At 36.5% G+C, this 19,231-nt stretch overlaps 4 protein-coding genes and 1 non-coding gene across 5 annotated transcripts; 1 reads left to right on the top strand and 4 right to left on the bottom strand.

Annotated features, from left to right (window-relative positions):
• Window positions 1-480: 480 nt before the first annotated feature.
• Window positions 481-553, top strand: TRNAA-UGC (transfer RNA alanine (anticodon UGC)). The gene has a single exon. It is a non-coding gene; the product is annotated as a tRNA-Ala (tRNA).
• Window positions 554-851: 298 nt separating this feature from the next.
• LOC104896175 (lysM domain receptor-like kinase 4) lies at window positions 852-4,019 on the bottom strand. Its single transcript, XM_010682893.4, has one exon. It carries the CDS (start codon window positions 2,972-2,974, stop codon window positions 1,055-1,057), a length of 1,920 nt encoding a protein of 639 aa, XP_010681195.1. The 5' UTR covers window positions 2,975-4,019; the 3' UTR covers window positions 852-1,054.
• A 137-nt stretch (window positions 4,020-4,156) lies between these two features.
• Window positions 4,157-8,384, bottom strand: LOC104896174 (lysM domain receptor-like kinase 4). Its single transcript, XM_010682892.2, has one exon. The coding sequence runs from the start codon at window positions 6,264-6,266 to the stop codon at window positions 4,320-4,322; it is 1,947 nt and encodes a 648-aa protein (XP_010681194.1). The 5' UTR covers window positions 6,267-8,384; the 3' UTR covers window positions 4,157-4,319.
• Window positions 8,385-8,664: 280 nt separating this feature from the next.
• Window positions 8,665-11,316, bottom strand: LOC104895974 (lysM domain receptor-like kinase 4). Its single transcript, XM_048647161.2, is given in 2 exon segments — window positions 8,665-10,617; window positions 10,620-11,316. Coding segments are annotated over 2 exon segments (1,959 nt in total). The 5' UTR covers window positions 10,809-11,316; the 3' UTR covers window positions 8,665-8,847.
• A 1,990-nt stretch (window positions 11,317-13,306) lies between these two features.
• Window positions 13,307-19,221, bottom strand: LOC130589358 (lysM domain receptor-like kinase 4). Its single transcript, XM_057395643.1, has one exon. The coding sequence runs from the start codon at window positions 15,608-15,610 to the stop codon at window positions 13,661-13,663; it is 1,950 nt and encodes a 649-aa protein (XP_057251626.1). The 5' UTR covers window positions 15,611-19,221; the 3' UTR covers window positions 13,307-13,660.
• Between the last annotated feature and the right edge of the window lie 10 nt (window positions 19,222-19,231).

Genomic DNA, 19,231 nt, shown 5'->3' with positions numbered 1-19,231 from the left:
TATTTTCAACTAATCTAAAATACTTCTATTATTGGACTTTTGGTTATGATTTATGATGAACGTTTCAACTAAGGTTAGAATAAGAATAATTTCTTTTGATTATTTGTGTGTCATTATCTTAATATATTCATCGTTGGTGAGGATTGGAATGATATATCTACGTCCTTTGTATATATATATTCTTATTTTGAACTTGTATGCGTTTATCATAAAAAGACATAATACGTATTAAGAGCAAACATATTCTTTTCTTTAGGATAATATTTGGAACCTCCATATTCAAATTAATGGTATAGTCCTTATGACATGTGTGGTTGATATTATAATTAGTATGCAATTGAAAAGATGATAAATCAAAGATTTATCTGTGCTGTGGAAGTGCAATAATGACGTAGATTCATATGTTCAAATTAGAGTTACCGTGACTTTTTATTTAAGTATTTTCGTAATCATATATTAAATTCAATATGAAAACAACATGGGGATGTAGCTCAAATGGTAGAGCGCTCGCTTTGCATGCGAGAGGCACGGGGTTCGATCCCCCACATCTCCAAAATTTTGCGTCAAAGTATTTCATTCTGCTTTTGCAGTTTGCACCCAAAATAAAGTTTTTCATTGTCCAACATCTGCATTCTTCTTTCTTTTCTGGCTAGTAAGATAAATACTAAACAGAGATCGAATAATTACTATGCAGTTCTTGTATAAAGTAACCACTAACAAGTGTATTTTGCTGGTTTAATGCAAGAAGCTATGCTGGATTATGCAGCAGAGGCTATTGAATATCGAAGTTATACGACTTCTTCATTTGCAAATTGCAACATATAATACCTGTTTCAAAGCATGAAACAACATAATACAAATGAAAAAGAAACTGAATATGAAGCTTTTGGTTGAACAATAACAAGCTAGATATAGGCACACAAAGAAGCAACTGCAACACAAATCTTGTACTTTAAACATATATAAACTTGAAACGATAGCTGAAGTACTCGATCCCCAGATAGTTAGATATATTGCACACAAAGAAGCAACTTCAACACAAATCTTTCAAAGATCATAAGCTTGAAACACTAGCAGAAGTACTCGATCCCCAGATAAGCGAGGTTGTCAAAGTTTTAGACAGAATTTGAACAATTTCATCCATGACAGGACGATTTCCTGGATTTTTACTCAAGCAACGATCAACTAGCACAAGTATAATATACGCAATATCAGTAGGATAATCTTCCCCAAGTGAAGGATCAATCAATTTTTTTAAGCTCGAAAACCCATCTTTCTCAGTCAGCACAGGGCCTAAAACCTCAGATAAGTGAACCTTAACTCCTTCATAAAGGGAAGCAACATCCTTCCCAATCAGCATCTCTAGCAACAGAACACCAAATGCATAAACATCTAGCATGGGAGACACTACTCCGTTCTCCAAATACTCGGGAGCTAAATAACCCTTTGTTCCCACAATATGAGTTGTTAGAGTGAATTTACCATCATTCCCTTTAACTGGTCTCGAAAGCCCAAATTTCGCAATTTTTGCTCTGAACTCAGTATCAAGTAGAACATTACTACTCATTATATCCTTGTGAACATGCGGTGGACTTGTATATGTATGAAGATAGTTCAGCCCTGTGGCAACATCACAAGCTACCTGCATTCTCTTTCCCCAACTCAAGGCTTTCCAATCTGGGTTATTGTTTTGGTAGATCCAATCACTTAAAGCTCCATTACTTGCATATTCATAAACAAAGTACCAAACACCATTCTCGAAACAAACTCCCAATAGTCTGATGAGATTTAAATGGTTAATTTTGTTTAGTACACTAATCTCTCTACTGACATCTCCATCCATTTTCTTGATTGCCACTTCATCACCCTTAACATTTCCTTTATATACGGATCCCTTAATCCAATGATCAGAGCTGAAATTTACTGTAGCTGCTTGCAAGTCCTTGAAACTGTATACTTTTAGGGAAGCTATTTTTGATATGCTCTCAAGAAACTCTAAGGACTCAGTGTCTGTCTTTGGTTCCTTCTGCAGAAGGGTCTCTTCTTGTGCTTCAGATGAAACGATTGGATCACTTTTCTTCCTCATACTTATCTTCAAAAACATAAAGAAAAATAGGATCTCTGCAGCAGCAACAAATACACCACCTGCAACTACACCTACCCCGAAAAATACCCATTTCTTACTTGAAGTCCCACTTGATGACCTTGGTGTGGCTGTAGGAGGAAGAGATGGTGGAGAGGATGATGGGGGTGGTAAAGGAGGAAAATACTGTAGTACAGAACCATTTGGTGGGTTATGCAATGGAACAAGAAGGGTTGTAAAAGATTCGATAGCAGAATCTTGCTCGGATTTTTCATTGGCTTCGAATGTTTGCCCAACATCAGCTCCAAATGTTATAGCTATCTCAGGAATTTCATTGCCATCTTGCGTTACAAAGCTCATAAGGTACCTAATCCCTACATTAAGTTGTCTACTTGTAGGACAAGCACACCTTAGAGGTATAGTAAGTCTTTCATTTGGACTGATATTCTGAGTTCGAATAGCATTACAAGTAGTCAAACCTTCAAAGGTCCTGTTAGCTATCGCATAGTCATTTTCACCAGTTTGAACAACATGAGTGGTGTTGGCTTGGTAAAATCTACCTGAACATGAGCATATCACAGGGACTATTACGTCTGTGTTTGTTGCCAAGGTCATGTTTTCCGAGATGTTGCTGTTGATGACAGACATCTGAGACGCATTGGCAGATAAAAGGGAAGCAATGGAAGAAATGGTATTGTAGGTAGGCTGAGCCCTGTAAATGAGGAAAGACTGGCAAGTTCTGTTCACACCATTGCATGTGTACCCAAGAACAGAAGTTGCGTTGTTATTTGCAGGGCAAATATCTGAAGCATAAGTTTGCTGGGATGTAATCAAGTAAGGGAGGAAAATGAAGAAGAGAAGAATGGTGTAAGCTAATGAAAGAGAAGCCATTTGGATTGGACTTTTGGCTTGAGGTGAGAAACATGCTATGATTTATATAGCAAGGTTTCTGAAATGATGAATTCTATTTGATAGTAACTTTACTCATTAATAACAGTATTAATAATTATTCTTTGAAATTCATTTTCAGAGGTGATTTAAGTTGGACAGCTACAGGAAGTTAAGTTGACCATCTATATGATTACTTTTATGGAAAAAAAAATGGAAGAAAGAATGTGAGAACTGGGAAGGTGATAGATGGGTGATAAAATGTGAGAACTGGGAAGGTGATAGATGGGTGATAAAAGCTCATATGCGGTCCATGGGAAGTAGTATTCAAGACAATATTTAAGCACATCAGAGGGATTTGCAAAGATGCTCTTATGGACTTTTCTTTTTTCTTTTTTTTTTTTTTTGTTTTTTTGGTGTTAGCCAGGGAGTATCCTCCACTGATAGTAGGGGTAATTTCCCTCTACCCCTCCCAACTTTGGGAGCTCTATTCGCAAGAATCAGGAATCGAATCCCTGACTACTTGTTTAAAGGATGAGAGAACTTACCACTCACACCAACCAACTTTGGTTGCTCCCATGGACTATGATACAAGGTATTAACATTGCAGAGTGACAAGTGGTATTTCCCTTTCCAAATGATACAATCATACAAAGAGATAAGTTTAATAAATATAAGAATATATGTTATGAGCTGGTAGATGGATCCAAGAAAAAAAAGGGAGGGGGGGGGGGGGAAGGAAGAAAGACAAAGAAAAATAATATATATGCAATTTCTTTAGTATAAGAATACCTTTCACAATGTCATTCCTTAATTATATGGATTAAAACAACAAAATGTCCATTATATACTCAAGTCCACTAAACACAACTTATGACAGTTCCTCTCTTACATAACATTGATAATGTTGTAATCTGATTCCTAGTTACAGATTGTAAAAAAAAAGGGTGAAGCCCTTTCATATCTGACCCGACCCTATTGCCCCATTGGGCGAACTGTCTATTACCAGTTACCACCCTTATTAACACCAACGAAAGAGTAGGTCACTCTATGAATTAAAGGGGGTCATTTTTAGATAATGGGTCTTGTGCTTCCTAAAGGGGTCACTTGTACCATAAGTGATCTATTTAGGACAATAAGTTACTCATGTCTTATATAAGACACAAGGATGAAAGAGAAACTAAATTACTAAACATAAGGTTTTATTGGATGAATCAAAGCAAGTTTCATGTTCACATTAGATTTTCGTACACATGTTTCTTCACTCCAATATAAAACAAGTCATAGTATTGCAAGACAATAAAGAGACAACATATAATAACTGCCACATAAAACTACTTATGCATGATCATGAACTTGAGGTACTGGCAGAAGTACTAGATCCCCAGATAAGTGAGGTTGTCAAAGTTTTCGACACAATTTGCACAACTTCATCCATACTAGGGCGACTTCCTGGGTCTTTTCTCAAGCAATGATCAACTAATACCAGCATTGCATATGCTATATCAGCAGGATAATCATCCCCAAGGGAAGTATCTATAAATCCCTTCATGTTTGAAATTCCATCTTCATCGGTCAACACTGGGCCAAAAACCTCTGATAAGTTAACATTAACCCCTTCATAAAGATAAGCAACATCTTTACCAGTTAACATCTCTAGCAACAGAACACCAAATGCATAAACATCAAGCATGGGAGAGACTATTCCGTTCTCCAAATACTCAGGAGCCAAATAACCCTTTGTCCCCACAATATGACTTGTTAATGTATATTGACCATCATTCCCTCTAACTGGCCTTGAGAGCCCAAACTTGGCAATTTTTGCCCTGAAATCCTGATCTAGAAAAACATTGCTGGTCTTGATATCTTTGTGAACATGTGGTGGGTTTGTAAAACAATGAAGATAGTTCAGCCCTGTAGCAACATCACAAGCTATTTGCATTCTCTTTCCCCAACTCAAGGTTTTTCCATCGGCTTTGCCTTCGTTGATCCACTCGCTCAAAGCTCCATTACCTGCAAATTCATAAACAAAGTACCAAACCCCATCCTCTAAGCAAACTCCCAATAACCTGATGAGGTTAAAATGGTTGATCTTGTTTAGTACACTGATCTCTTTGCTGACATCTCCATCCATCTTCTTGATAGCCACCTCATCACCATTAACATTTCCCTTGTATACCGATCCTTTGATCCAATGATCCGAGCTGAAATTCTCTGTCGCAGCCTGCAAGTCCTTGAAACTATATACTTTCAGGGAAGCTATTTTAGATATGCTCTCAAGAAACTCTAGAGATTCAGTCTCAGTCTCTTGATTTGCAATTGCAAGAGCCTTTTCGTGTGCTTCAAAGTTTTGTGATGACACAATTGGATCGCTTTTCTGTCTGACACTCTCCCTTAGAAACACAAAGAAGAGAATGATTCCTGCAACTGCAACAAATGCACCACCTGCAACCACCCCAACCCCAAAATAAGCCCATCTCCTACTCGAACTCACATTAGATGATGGTGTGATTGCAGGAGGCAAGGACGGTGGAGATGATAGTGGAGGTGGTACATAAGGAGGATACTCCATTTGAGAGCCATTTGGTGGGTTTTGTAGTGGAATAAGAAGGGTTGTTAAAGGTTGAATTATAGAGTCATTCTCAGATTTTTCATTAGCCTCAAATGTTTGCTCCAAATTAGCTCCAAAATCATCAGCAATACGCCCAATACTATGGCCTGGTAGGATCACAAAGGTCAAAAGGTACCTGATCCCCGCGCTAAGTTGGGTCTCTGTAGGACAAGCACACCTTAGAGGTATAGTAAGCCTCTCATTAGGGAATATATTTAATATATTTGGACTGGTTTTTTGAGTCCGGATAGCATTGCAAGTAGTCAAACTCCCAAAGATGTCGTTATTTATCACGTAGTAATTTTCATGAGCTTGAACAACATGAGTGGCATTGGCTTGGTAGAAACTACCTGAACACGAGCACGTAACAGGAACAAGAACCCGCGTGTTTGTCGCCAAGGCCATGCTTTCCGAGATGTTGTTGTTGATGGCGGACACCTCAGATGCGTTGGCGGATAAAAGGGAAGCAATGGAAGAGATGGTATTGTAGGGAGGCCGGGTTCTGTAAAGGAGAAAAGATTGGCAAGTTGTGTTTACACCATTACAGTCATACCCAAGAGCAGAAGTGGCATTATTTGATGCAGGGCAACTATCATTACCATAAGGCTGTTGGGCTGTGATCAAGCTAGAGAAGTAAATCAAGAAGAGAATAAAGTTGGTGTAAGTCAATGACTGAAACGCCATTTACAATGGAATTGGCTTTTTAAGGAAGATAGTATAAGAGGAGGGAAACATGGTAAGAATATATAGTAAACTTTATGAAATTATGTATTGTGATTGATAACAACTTCAATTATCATAAAAGATTTCTTCGTGCAAGGCAGTCTAGGATAGGAAAGCTACGGGTTTGCTAGCTTGACCATGGTCATCCAATTAAAAAACACAAGGAAAAAGAATGATAGGACGATTCAAATGTTGAAAGATGGTTGATGAAAACTGACATAGTCACATATAACAGACTGAGAGATCAAAATGTTTACACACACAAAGAAAGTAGCACAAAAAGATTGAGTGAGAAAAATTCATTATGAAAGGTGATATAAAAAAAGGAAATTGGAGAAGACAGAGAGATTTATAGGAGAGAATTCATATATCTAAAGAAAAAATATTTATTTGGATTACTAATATATGCCTAATAAGAGAAGTGTCACGTGACTTACATATTTGTTAATCACGTCTTTAATATATTAGTATAGATGATAGGGGTATTGGGTGATGGGGGTTCTGTAGAAGTCAATGTTCAACTATATAAGGGAGATTTGTAATGATATTCTTGTGATGCAAGGTAATGGGATGACATGTATGATAAGCTAAACAATTTAAGAAAAATACTATGAAGTTTACAGTAGTAGATGATCCCGATCCACCGTCTCACACAATTTTTTAAAGAAAAAGACCTAGTAAATGCATTTCACTCATGTTGTTGGAATGTACAAAACAAATTGTCATTTTATAATTTAGTTGTACTTCTAGCAAATATGTAACAACTACTCCAGCACTCTATTTCTTCTCGGGGATAAGGGTAAGGGATGGAGGCATAAGACTATATATAAACGAGTTCTTAGATTTGAATAGCCTTTACACTTTAACTCCAAATTTTGTTAATGAAGAATTAAAAGTTTTTCATCCCAATTACGATAATACTTTGTTTAAAGACAAAAAACACAAAGAAACTTCAAACTAACACTATACTTCTTGATAACTACTTACATAATGAAGAAGTATATATATAGTACCCTTATCCAATTGAAGTAAAAGAGTAAAAAGTAAAATGATACATGAGGAAAAAGAGTTTCTAATGCTCTGTTACAAAATAAATTATCAAGTTGATCGAGTAACTTAAAATGTTACAAGTTAATCACACTGAGGAAGTATAAGAATCAATTACTTAATGCCAATATGCTAATAGGTGACTTCGTAATCACTCCATGAAGTATGTAACATCAAGTTTAATTTCCCAAGTCTTAGAAATAAGATTTTCAAACTTGCACTACCTAGTACCCTAGTATCTACTACCTAGTACTTAGTACCTAATTAACTCATTTTAAATAAGGTTTAACAACCCTGATGTTGATCCAGAAACTTTATGCGAGCTAACAGTCAAACCTTTGTCATCTACATGCTTCTAAGCTTATCCAACTACACAAACAAAAGCATAATACTATGTCACGTTATGTCATTACATATGGTATTCGGAATTCAGATAGCTTGTTCAACTATATATAATTATAATAATAAGATAAACATACATAAGCAAGGTCCAAGGACATGTTTATTTCTATATATTATCTGATTTCAAGAGTTCAGAAACTTACATTATACTTAACAACCATCCTAAAAAAATAATTGAAGAACAGGACAGTCAAGTCAATTCTCCCACTTTTATCAGAAATTCCCTGCTAAGTTCCCATGATCTACATATATGTCATTTTAACCAAGATTAGTAAATGTATATATCTTATCTACCTATACAAAATGTATAGTAAGTAGTAACTAGGCGTTATCTATGTTATGATTAATAAACTGCTCATTGAAGACTTGAAATCTTAAAAAGCGTTCCTAACAACGTATATGTGCCAATTGCCACATGTCACCATCCCTCATTCAATAATTTTTTATCCACGTCTTTCTCATATATTAAAAAAAGATTATTGACATGAAGATTCAAACGCACAACCTCAAGTATGAAAGAAAGAGATCCAACCATTACTCCACTATACCAATTATTGCTTTTTCAATCAAAATTAATGATGATATATGAATGGAAAACTTTTGAAATCCATATAATGAATGAGATGAATTTTTTAAATGAGCATAAGATGACTTATTTAACTATCCGAGGCATTGCCCGGGCCCAAATACTAGTTTTTATATAAAAAGTGATTTTGAACATAAAATTTTAGTAAGAACGTACAAGGAAAACTTGTGTGATACATAAAAGTCCACAAATGATAATTTCATGCATCACGCCTAATCACCAACTATTACAAATTGGTAACAAAGTTTCAGAATCCAATTCATACAACTTGCAAACTTCCTTCTAACAAATACTACAGAATTTCATGGAAGTTCTCGCAAGATATGTTCACAAATCACAAGTCCTTCCTTTTAAAAAAACATGTCACAAATTCACCACGTTTAAGAAAAGAAAAATAAAATTGGGGAATCACAGTGGATAGCTTCAAACAGGTGAATAAGAGAATTAGGCAAAAACTTAAAACTAACTACTAAGTGCTATATATAAGTGATGTAACTAGTCTCAAGATTATGCTGAACTTGAGATACTAGCAGAAGTACTAGATCCCCAGATAAGTGAGGTCGTCAAAGTTTTCGACACAATCTGCAGGACTTCATCCATAGTAGGGCGACTACCCGGGTCTTTTCTCAAACAACGATCAACTAATACGAGCATAGAATACGCTATATCAACAGGATAATCATCCGCAAGTGAAGTATCTACAAATTCCTTCATGTTCGAAATCCCATCTTCATTAGTCAACATCGGGCCTAAAATCTCTGATAAGCTTACATTAACCCCTTCATAAAGATAAGCAACATCTTTACCAGTTAACATCTCTAGCAACAGAACACCAAATGCATAAACATCAAGCATGGGAGAGACTATTCCGTTCTCCAAATACTCAGGAGCCAAATAACCCTTTGTCCCCACAATATGCTTTGTTAATGTAAATTGGCCATCATTCCCTCTAACTGGCCTTGACAGCCCAAATTTGGCAATTTTTGCCCTGAACTCCTTATCTAGAAAAACATTGCTGCTCTTTATGTCCTTGTGAACATGTGGTGGGTTTGTATAGCTATGAAGATAGTTCAGCCCGGTAGCAACATCACAAGCTATTTGCATTCTCTTTCCCCAACTCAAGGTTTTTCCATCGGCTTTGTCTTCATTGATCCACTCGCTCAAAGCTCCATTACCTGCAAATTCATAAACAAAGTACCAAACCCCATCCTCGAAGCAAACTCCCAATAACCTGACGAGGTTAAAATGGTTGATCTTGTTTAGTACACTGATCTCTTTGCTGACATCCCCATTCATCTTCTTGATAGCCACCTCATCACCATTAACATTTCCCTTGTATACCGACCCTTTAATCCAATGATCGGAGCTGAAATCCTCTGTCGCAATCTGTAAGTCCTTGAAACTATATACTTTGAGGGAAGCTATCTTAGATATGCTCTCAAGAAACTCTAGGGATTCAGTCTCAGTCTCTTGCTTTTCAATTACAAGAGCCTTTTCTTTTGCTTCAAAGTTTTGAGATGACAGAATTGGATCGCTTTTCTGCCTCATACTCGCCCTTAGAAACACAAAAAAGAGAATGATTCCTGCAACTGCAACAAATGCACCGCCTGCAACCACCCCTACCCCGAAATAAGCCCATCTCCTACTTGAACTCACATTAGATGATGGTGGTGATGGGGTAGTTGTAGGAGGGAGGGACGGTGGAGATGATGGCGGGGGTGGTACATAAGGAGGATACACCATTTGAGAGCCATTTGGTGGGTTCTGTAGTGGAACAAGAAGGGTTGTGGAAGGTTGAATAACAGAGTCCTCCTCAGATTTTTCATTGGCTTCGAGCGTTTGCCCAAAATTAGCACCAAACTTGTCAGCAATAGTCCAAAAAGCATCCCCTGATTGGACCACAAAGGTCATTAGGTACCTAATCCCCTCGTTGAGTTGCCTCGTCGTAGGACAGGCACACCTTAGAGGTATAGTAAGCCTTTCATTAGGATATACATTTATTATATTTGGACTGGTTTTCTGAATCTGAATAGCATTGCAAGTTGTCAAACTTCCAAAGATATTAGTTATCACGTAGTAATTTTCAGTGGCTCGAACAACATGAGTGGCATTGGCTTGGTAGAATCTACCTGAACAGGAGCACATCACAGGGACAATCACCTCCGTATTCGTTGCTAAGGCCATAGTTTCTGAGATGTTGTTGTTGATCGCTGAAATCTGAGATGCATTGGCTGATAAAAGGGAGGCAATGGAGGAGATAGTGTTGTAGGGAGGGGAGGCTGTGTTCTATAAATGAGGAAAGATTGGCAAGTTGTGTTCACACCATTACAAGTGTACCCTAAAGCAGTAGATGCATTGTTATATACAGGACAATTACTATCACCATAAGGCTGCTGAGATATGATCAAGTAAGGGAAGTAAATGAAGGAGAGAGCAAAAGTGGCGTAACTTAATGAATGAGATGCCATAGGCAGAGGGGTGGTGGGATGGTGAAGGTGATCCAGATAGATGTGGGAAAACTGGTATGATTATATAGTGAACTTTTTGAAATAATGTATTGTGATTGATAGCAACTTCAATCATTTTAAAATGTTATTCAAAGCCATTCTAGGAGAGGTTTCATGTAGGGAAGCTAAGATAATTGCTAGATTGACCATTAATTTTCATACCAAAACTCTTTAAAAAAAAGATACGGGTATAGGGAGTTGATTTGAAGTCAATGTTCAACTACATAACTGGGATTTGTAAAGATATTCTTGTGATGCAAGATAATAGGATGATATAGTGATAAGATTAATAAATATTAGAGAATTGCTATGAAGTACTACCTCCGTTTCTTTTTAATTGTTACACTTTGACATTTTACACTATTCACAAATTGCACTTTGACCCTCGTTTGTGATTTATACGTGAATAAAAACATAGTCATGTGGGATCTTGTTAGATTCGTATTAGTATGTATTTTATTAATTTGTAGTGTTTATATTTTTTACAAATACAAAATTAGAGATATAAAGGCTTAAAGTAGTGCATCGGCATGCGTAAAAAGTGTAAGTGTAACAATTAAAAAGAAACGGAGGTAGTATGAACTAGTAGATGCCCACCCCAAATAAATAAATATAAGGAAGAGAGGAACCTAGTAGATCCTCATGATTTATGCTGTTTGAATGTTCAAACTATGGGTGCTTATAGGTCGAGCCGAGCCCGAGTCTCTTGTTAGCTTGGCTTGTGTTCATTTAAGTTTATTTGAACTCGAGCCGAAAACTTGAGAAACTGAGTTGTGATCAAGCTAAGATTTGACCGAGCCATTATCAAGCTGTTCACGAACAATATTGACCTATTTTTATCTTTAATTTACTCGTCTTCTTTGTGCATTTTTTTATATAATAAAACTATTACCTTACTATTGTGATATAAATAGAACAAATATATATATTTATTTATACATACTTAATACAATATTTCAATATGATAAAAAAGTAATCGAGCTTGTTCACGCGTTTTTCGAGTCGAGCTTATCATAATTCAGCTTGGGTAGTTAAGGTCTCGAGTTGAACTCGAACTCAACCAGCCCAGCCCAGCGTTGACCGAATTTTGACTAAGTCGAGCTCGAAGTGTTCACAAATAGGTGAGGCTCATTATCACCCTTAGTTCAAACCATATTTGTACTTCTAAAAAATACTATTTAAAGTTTAGATCAATACTATCATGTTGATCAATTAAATCCCCTGAAAAAAAATGTTGATCAATTGAATTGAATTAGTTATGTCATAACACATAACTAAATCTAGACGGAGGTAGCCTTAAATTTTGATAGAGATCTATACTTAATTCGAAAAGATCACAAATTTGCCAAAATATGTTTAGAACCATCCTGGAAAAACTGCAGGAACATTTGTCTCTAGCAATAGAAAGAAAACTGTAGCTTGTAGATGAAGAATAATGGAGGAAGAAATCTAGGAAGTCAATTGGTTGATCTGTGAAATTGTCAGATTGACTAAATTAGAAATCAATATGTTTAAATCTTCAATTAGTGTAACCTGATAAACTACAATTTAATTTTTTTAAAAATACACTTCAGAGGATTAAGACTAAAGACATTCATCCGTTTCCTTACTCAAAACTCAAAAGCGCATTTCATTGAATAGGATATCATGTAATGAATACTAGTACCAGACAATTAATGAACGTCATAATTAATGAGGCTCAGATAGATCAAATCAGGCTAGTCAAAGCACGGCTTTCCATCAGGCTAGGATTATATTTGTTACTGATATTTTTTTTTAAAAAAAGTTGGTAAGAAGGATTCTTCTAGCTGCCCTTGCACAGGGCTCCTATTCAGAGACCCATTCACACACCCCTAATCCCCCTCCCCCTTAAATCCCAAGCAAATGCTTGAGGTAGAAATTGAACTCTAGACCTTGTTAGAGAAGATGGTTAAGCTCACCACTTGAGCCAATCCCAATTCTTATATTTGTTACTATATACGGTAACAAACAAATATAATCAGTATACATATACTAATATACATACATACCAAGTTTTCATTACTTCTATTAGAATTTAATTAAAGCTATTATGGGATAAAGCCATGCTTTAACAAACGTGAGAGGTGAATTAGAGTAACATCAAGTTTCCTATGTTGTAGAGGTAAAACTTGGTTGATTCAATGGGTAAACTACTCACTACTAATAGGATTTATTATAGCATCGAATTCAATTCAAAATTAACAATTATATTTTAATGATTTATTAGTAATGGGTAATCTACTACCTGATTAAATGTAGTGAGATTTAAGGTTTAGAAACCCTCAAGTTGATTCAGAAACTTTGTTCAAGCAAGCTAATAAGTCAAACGTTTAACAGACCTAGATGCTATCTAATTTAAATAGAGTTAAAACTTGTCCAAATCTACAAACAAAAGTATAATATGTCACAAAACAAAAGATGCTTTGAACAGAGTTAGCTTGTCCAAGTAGACATGAATATTGTAATGTGATTACCATACATTAGATATGACATTCTTTCATATCCTATATGATTTCAAGAATTCGGAAGCTTATTGAACTTAAACAGCAAGGCCAGTCAATTCAATTCTCTAATGAACTTTAATCAGAAACTCCCTAATCTACATATATCAACAATTATGTTTGTAGCTAAAGATAAATGTTACCAGTCACAGATTATTATGAACTTGAGACAGAAATATGTCACAAATTCACAAAGGAAAAGAAAAACAGGAATTGTGTGGATAGCTTAAAGCAGGTGAAGAACAAAAATTGGCATCACGAAACAGCTACTAAATAAAACTAGTCCTAACATTATTCTGAACTTGAGATACTAACAGAAGTGCTGGATTTCCAGATAAGTGAGGTGGTCAATGATCTTGACAGAATTTGAACGATTTCATCCATAAAAGGGCGACTTCCTGGATCTTTTCTCAAGCAATGATCAACTAGCATGAGCATAGAGTATGCAATATCAGCAGGATAATCATCCCCCAGAGAAGAATCAATAAATTCTTTCAAGCTCGAAAATCCATCTTTCTCGCTCAGCACAGGGCCTAAGATCTCCGATAAGTGAACCTTAACACCTTCATAGAGGCAAGCAACATCTTTCCCTGTTAGCATCTCTAACAGCAGAACACCAAAAGCATAAACGTCAAGCATTGGGGAGACTACTCCATTCTCCAAATACTCGGGAGCTAGATAACCCTTAGTCCCCACAATATGTTTTGTTAATGTAAATTGACCATCATTCCCTCTAACTGGTCTTGAGAGCCCAAATTTGGCAATTTTTGCCCTGAACTCATTATTAAGAAAAACATTGCTTCCCCTTATATCCTTGTGCACGTGTGGCGGGCTTGTATAGCTATGCAGATAGTTCAACCCGGTAGCAACATCGCAAGCCACCTGCATTCTCTTACCCCAACTCAAGGTTTTGCCATCAGGATTGTCTTGGTAGATCCAATCACTCAATGGTCCATTTTCTGCATATTCATAAACGAAGTACCAAACCCCGTCATCAAAGCATACCCCCAGAAATTTGATGAGGTTAAAATGGTTAACCTTGTTTAGTAGACTAATCTCTTTGCTAACATCTCGGTCCATCTTCTTGACGACGACCTGATCACCATTAATACTTCCCTTGTACACTGAGCCTTTGATCCAATGATCAGAGCTGAAATTCTCTGTTGCTGCCTGCAAGTCGTCGAAACTGTATACTTTCAGGGAAGCTATTCTAGATATACTCTCAAGAAACTCCAAATATTCTTTCTCTGGTGGCTGCTTCACAAGAGCCTTTTCTTGTGCTTCGCGGCTTTGGGATGACACAACTAGATCAGTTTTCTTCCTCATACCTGTCCTCGCAAACATGAAGAAAAAAATGATCGCTAACACTGCAACAAATGCACTCCCTGCAACCGCCCCTACCCCGAAATAAACCCATTTCTTATTCGAACTCCCACTAGACAACAATGGTGATGTTGCTTCCGTGGGAGGCAAAGATGGTGGAGGCGATGGTGGAGGTGGTACGTAAGGAGGATAAGACAAACGAGAACCATTTGGTGGGTTTCGTAGTGGAATGAGAAGGGTTGTAAAAGGTTGGATAAGAGAGTCCTGCTCGGATTTCTCATTGGCATCAAGAGTTTGTCCAACATCAGCTCCAAAATACGTAGCAACAGTCCCAATATTGTTGCCTGGTTGGATGACATAGCTCATAAGGTACCTAATCCCCTGGTTGACTTGCTTCTTTGTAGGGCAGGCACACCTTAGAGGTATAGTGAGCTGTTCCATAGCGTATATGTTTACGACATTGGGACTGAGTTTCTGAGTTCGAATGGCGTAGCAAGTAGTTAAACCTTCAAAGGTATTGTTAGCTATCATGTAGTAATTTTCATGAGGTTTAACAACATAAGTGGTGTTGGTTTGGTAGAATCTACCAGCACAGGAACATGTCACAGGGATGATAACCTTAGTGTTTGTTGCCAAGGCCATGTTTTCCGTAATGTTGTTATTGATTGCAGAAATCTGAGATGCATTGGCAGAAAAAAGAGAGGCGATGGAGGAGACACTGTTATAGGGAGGCTGAGCCCGGTAGATGAGAAACGATTGGCAAGACCGATTCAGACCATTGCAGTTGTACCCAAGAACAGCAGAGATGTTGCCAGATCGACGACAATTGTTTTGAGTATAAGGTTGCTGGGATGTGATCAAACAGGGGAAGTAGAACAGAGAGAAACAGAGGCCATAAATGAATGAATGAGAAGCCATTATAAATTTCAATAGATAGGCTGAGATGTTAAGATACAGAAAGAGAGAGCTAAACTATAGTATGGTAATATAGTTGATTTTTGTGTGAAAGTGGAAGTATAGTGATTGATGACAACTTTACTCATTAAGGAGATTTTCCATGAAAAGCATACTAGGAAAGCGAAGGGAAGTTTCTAGTTGAAACAATATACTCACTTGTCGACCATAGGTAGTGGTATTGAAGTCAATAGTCAATTACAAGAAGACGGATTCGGTAAAATGTTTCTATTATACGAGTACCAAACAGTACAAATAAGTCACTGCAAAACAATTTTCAATGATGTTACGAGCTAGTAGTAGCAAATCTTTCAGCTCAGCTGATTACAACTTACAAGCGATATATGGAAAACAAACATTATTATTGAAAGAAGGTTTTGGTTACACCACATAAACTTTTTAATGGCTGTAGGAAATATTTTGTAGAAAAAGACCAACCCTACAAAAAAAATCCATGAAATACCCAAGTATTTTAGGCATATTTTTTTTTGAAAGTAAGAAAAAGACGCCTTAACTGGATCGGAACCTCGCACTAGTCAACCCGTCCGGGTTTGCAGGCAAGGCCCCTTGAGAGTTACTTGGTGGTATTTTAGACTTTTAGCTCTTAAGAAAAGCATAAAGTACTTTTGACTATACCAAGCTCGTAATAAATACGAGTGTACCTTAGAAATTGCCCAACCCCCCTTCATATACTAGTGCGTTGGAATTTGCCTAATTTGATAGAAACTTCAACATAGTCATATTAGTCAACTATCACTTTGTCTATAGCTAAAGAGTGCACATTGAATTTTAACTTGCCTCACTAGTCACTGGGTTCACACTTTACCAATAATCAGTCAACTATCACTTTGTCCATAGCTAAAGAGTGCACATGGATTTGAACACTCACTTACGTTTATGTCCCCCCCGTACTTATCCCATATGAATCAAAAAAGTTGTGCTCAAATTCAAAGATTCCCAATTATAACGTACGGTTATATGAGGAATGATAAATTACGCATATTGACTCATAACATATAGCACATAGTGTTAATGTTGGCACCATGTAGTGTATGTGAATGTAAAATAAGAGAAAACCACAAAGATTAAACATTATATGCCTACATGCTATGTGCCAAAATGCTTATCATTATACTCCTTTTTCACGAAGTTTTACTAATTTTTTTTGGACTGTTGATAAATATATTATTCACTTCTTTTAACCAACTTGCGCAATCGAATCCACCACTTATTCTCACATGAGTCATCTACTCTCAAACCTTCCCTCTCTCCTAATCTACTTTTCTCTCTTCTTCCATGAACCAACATCTTTATGATGGCGTCCTTGATTTATTGAAATGAAAAGCGTGTAAATTTTTTTGGAAATAGGGTAGTAGCTCACAAGGGAGGATAAGGAAACTACCAGCATTTAACAGTTTATTATGTGAAGACCACAAATTTGCCAAGAAATAAAGGAAACCATCACGGAAAAGCACTCCTGGCCACTTCGTGAAGCTTGCAAACTAACCCCGACCCCTACATATCTACTAAAAGAAAGGGGAAACAAGAACGATAAAGGAAGAACGCCAGAAAGTCGAATCAGTTTAATGTATGAAATACCAAATAACAATCAAGAAATCAGAACTTGAACCATATAATCAACCAATGTTAACTGATTTTAATCAGTAAACCTCTAAACCATAGTTTTGCAATATGTTATGATATCCCATAGCATTTCCAAATCTTTCCTCATTCTGAATCCTAAAGCATAGTTTATTCAATTTAGGAGTGACCATAGCAAATCAAGCAAAATATTACAAATCTACAATTGCAAATTACTGAATCAGGCCAGTCATACTGAGCTTTCCATTAGACATTATACTTTCTGAAGTTCTGCAAAATTGTCCTAGGTCAATGTTCCTCGTACACAAGTCGTGGCAGCCATGGATACATCTCCCAGAATACATTTATTTTCAGTCTAAAATCTGAAATTTTTCAGGGAAAATACCAATCAGTCAATGTAATAGACTAGATTATGCTATGAATTGTCTTTGGGACCCAGCTAAATGTCTCTGTTCTCTCAGAAAATTATGTAGTCACAAGTGAACTGTTTATATAAAGCTACTTGTCTTCCAAGTTCTATGACCAGTGAGTGATTTACTAGAAACGGAATTGACATAACAGAAGATTAAGACTACATGAACAAGAATGTACAAAGCCACATACTTTTTGAAGTTGACTCAGTCCAAATTCATAGAGTAGTTTACCAAAGTGACTCTAAGCTGAACCAAACTAAACCATAAAGCTTGCCAAAAATTACTTGGTCCTTCTTCTCCTATTTGTCCCCTTTAAAAAAAGTTGGATTTATCCCATGCTCTGTTCCAGGTCTAGGGGAGGAATCAAGAGATGGATGGATGAACGAATCTTGCAGAACTGAAACATGTCTATTTTCTCTTCATCCGAAAACTCTTAGAGTTCATCTGAACTGAACTTATTGGCGCTTATATGATATGTTTGAGCTTATTGACCCTAATCTGAACATATTTCAGATGTGAATTGAATTTTACTAGCCCAATTTGAAACTATTAGCCCTTATCTAAACCACGATGAACTTATAAAACCTAAAACATTCTTATTCAAAGCGAAATTAAAGCGCCTAAGTTCAGCAGGCGATCATGTGTTGTTTAAATGTATAATTATGAATTTTACAAGTTCAGAACTTGTCAAATTGTAATCACACGAGAACAGTGGGAAAAGAAAATGACCACAAAGACAAAAGAGTGATCTTTCACTAAGGCTTTGTTGGTCCGATGCTAAACATTTTCAATAGTGATTGATTTTCCATACATTTTTCAAGAGAAAACACAATTGTAGATTAGATCATATATGTTTGGTTCATTGAACGAAAAGTTGGAGAAAAAGGCAAGAATGTAAATGAAAGGGGGATAATGGATAGGAGAAAGGAAAAGGAAGGTGAAGAATAGGAAGAAAGATGTGGCATCCATTCCTATAAAAAGAAAATGTTTCCACTTTCGGGAGAATAGTTTTTAACATTTTAATAAAAATATTTAGAAACCAAACAAAGGAAAATGTACAAAATCATTTTTCTAATAAACTGTTTTCTGCCCAACCAATCTCTAAGATTCAGTGTTCAAGTGAGTCCTAACTCCTAACCCTTCATATATTGCACAAATCTTACACCATTCGCGTCATTCTTGCCATCATATATTTATTAACTCAGGGCCTGTTCTCTTCGACATAAGACAACCGAACTGAATTGAATTGAACTATAACTAATAGAAATGATAATTAGAGCTGAAGTGAACTGAATTAACTGAAAACTGAAAATAAACTGGGGAGAATAGGCCCTCACCCCATAACTCTACGTCTCTATCAACCATGCTAACTCATTCAACAGCTTAGACTAAAATCTAACAGCAATATCAGGCGCTTCCACTTTTCTTCCATTCTCCAACCATTAGAAAGTGAATCCAATTTCTACAGAAAGGATGCACTAAATCCCGTCTTATTGTTATCCCACAGGATCTCAAAACATCACTGTTATAAATCACCAAAAATAATGTGTGATCCCAGCATCAAATTCTC

Source organism: Beta vulgaris, chromosome 6 (genome assembly GCF_026745355.1).
Source record: "Beta vulgaris subsp. vulgaris cultivar EL10 chromosome 6, EL10.2, whole genome shotgun sequence".
Lineage (NCBI taxonomy): Eukaryota > Viridiplantae > Streptophyta > Magnoliopsida > Caryophyllales > Amaranthaceae > Beta > Beta vulgaris.
Note: the sequence above shows the minus strand (reverse complement) of the source record. Positions and strands in the feature narration are given on the sequence as shown.

Coding starts and splice junctions, on each gene's coding strand:
- LOC104896174 (XM_010682892.2), bottom strand. CDS start 6,266: ATGGCGTTTCAGTCATTGACTTACACCAACTTTATTCTCTTCTTGATT.
- LOC104896175 (XM_010682893.4), bottom strand. CDS start 2,974: ATGGCTTCTCTTTCATTAGCTTACACCATTCTTCTCTTCTTCATTTTC.
- LOC130589358 (XM_057395643.1), bottom strand. CDS start 15,610: ATGGCTTCTCATTCATTCATTTATGGCCTCTGTTTCTCTCTGTTCTAC.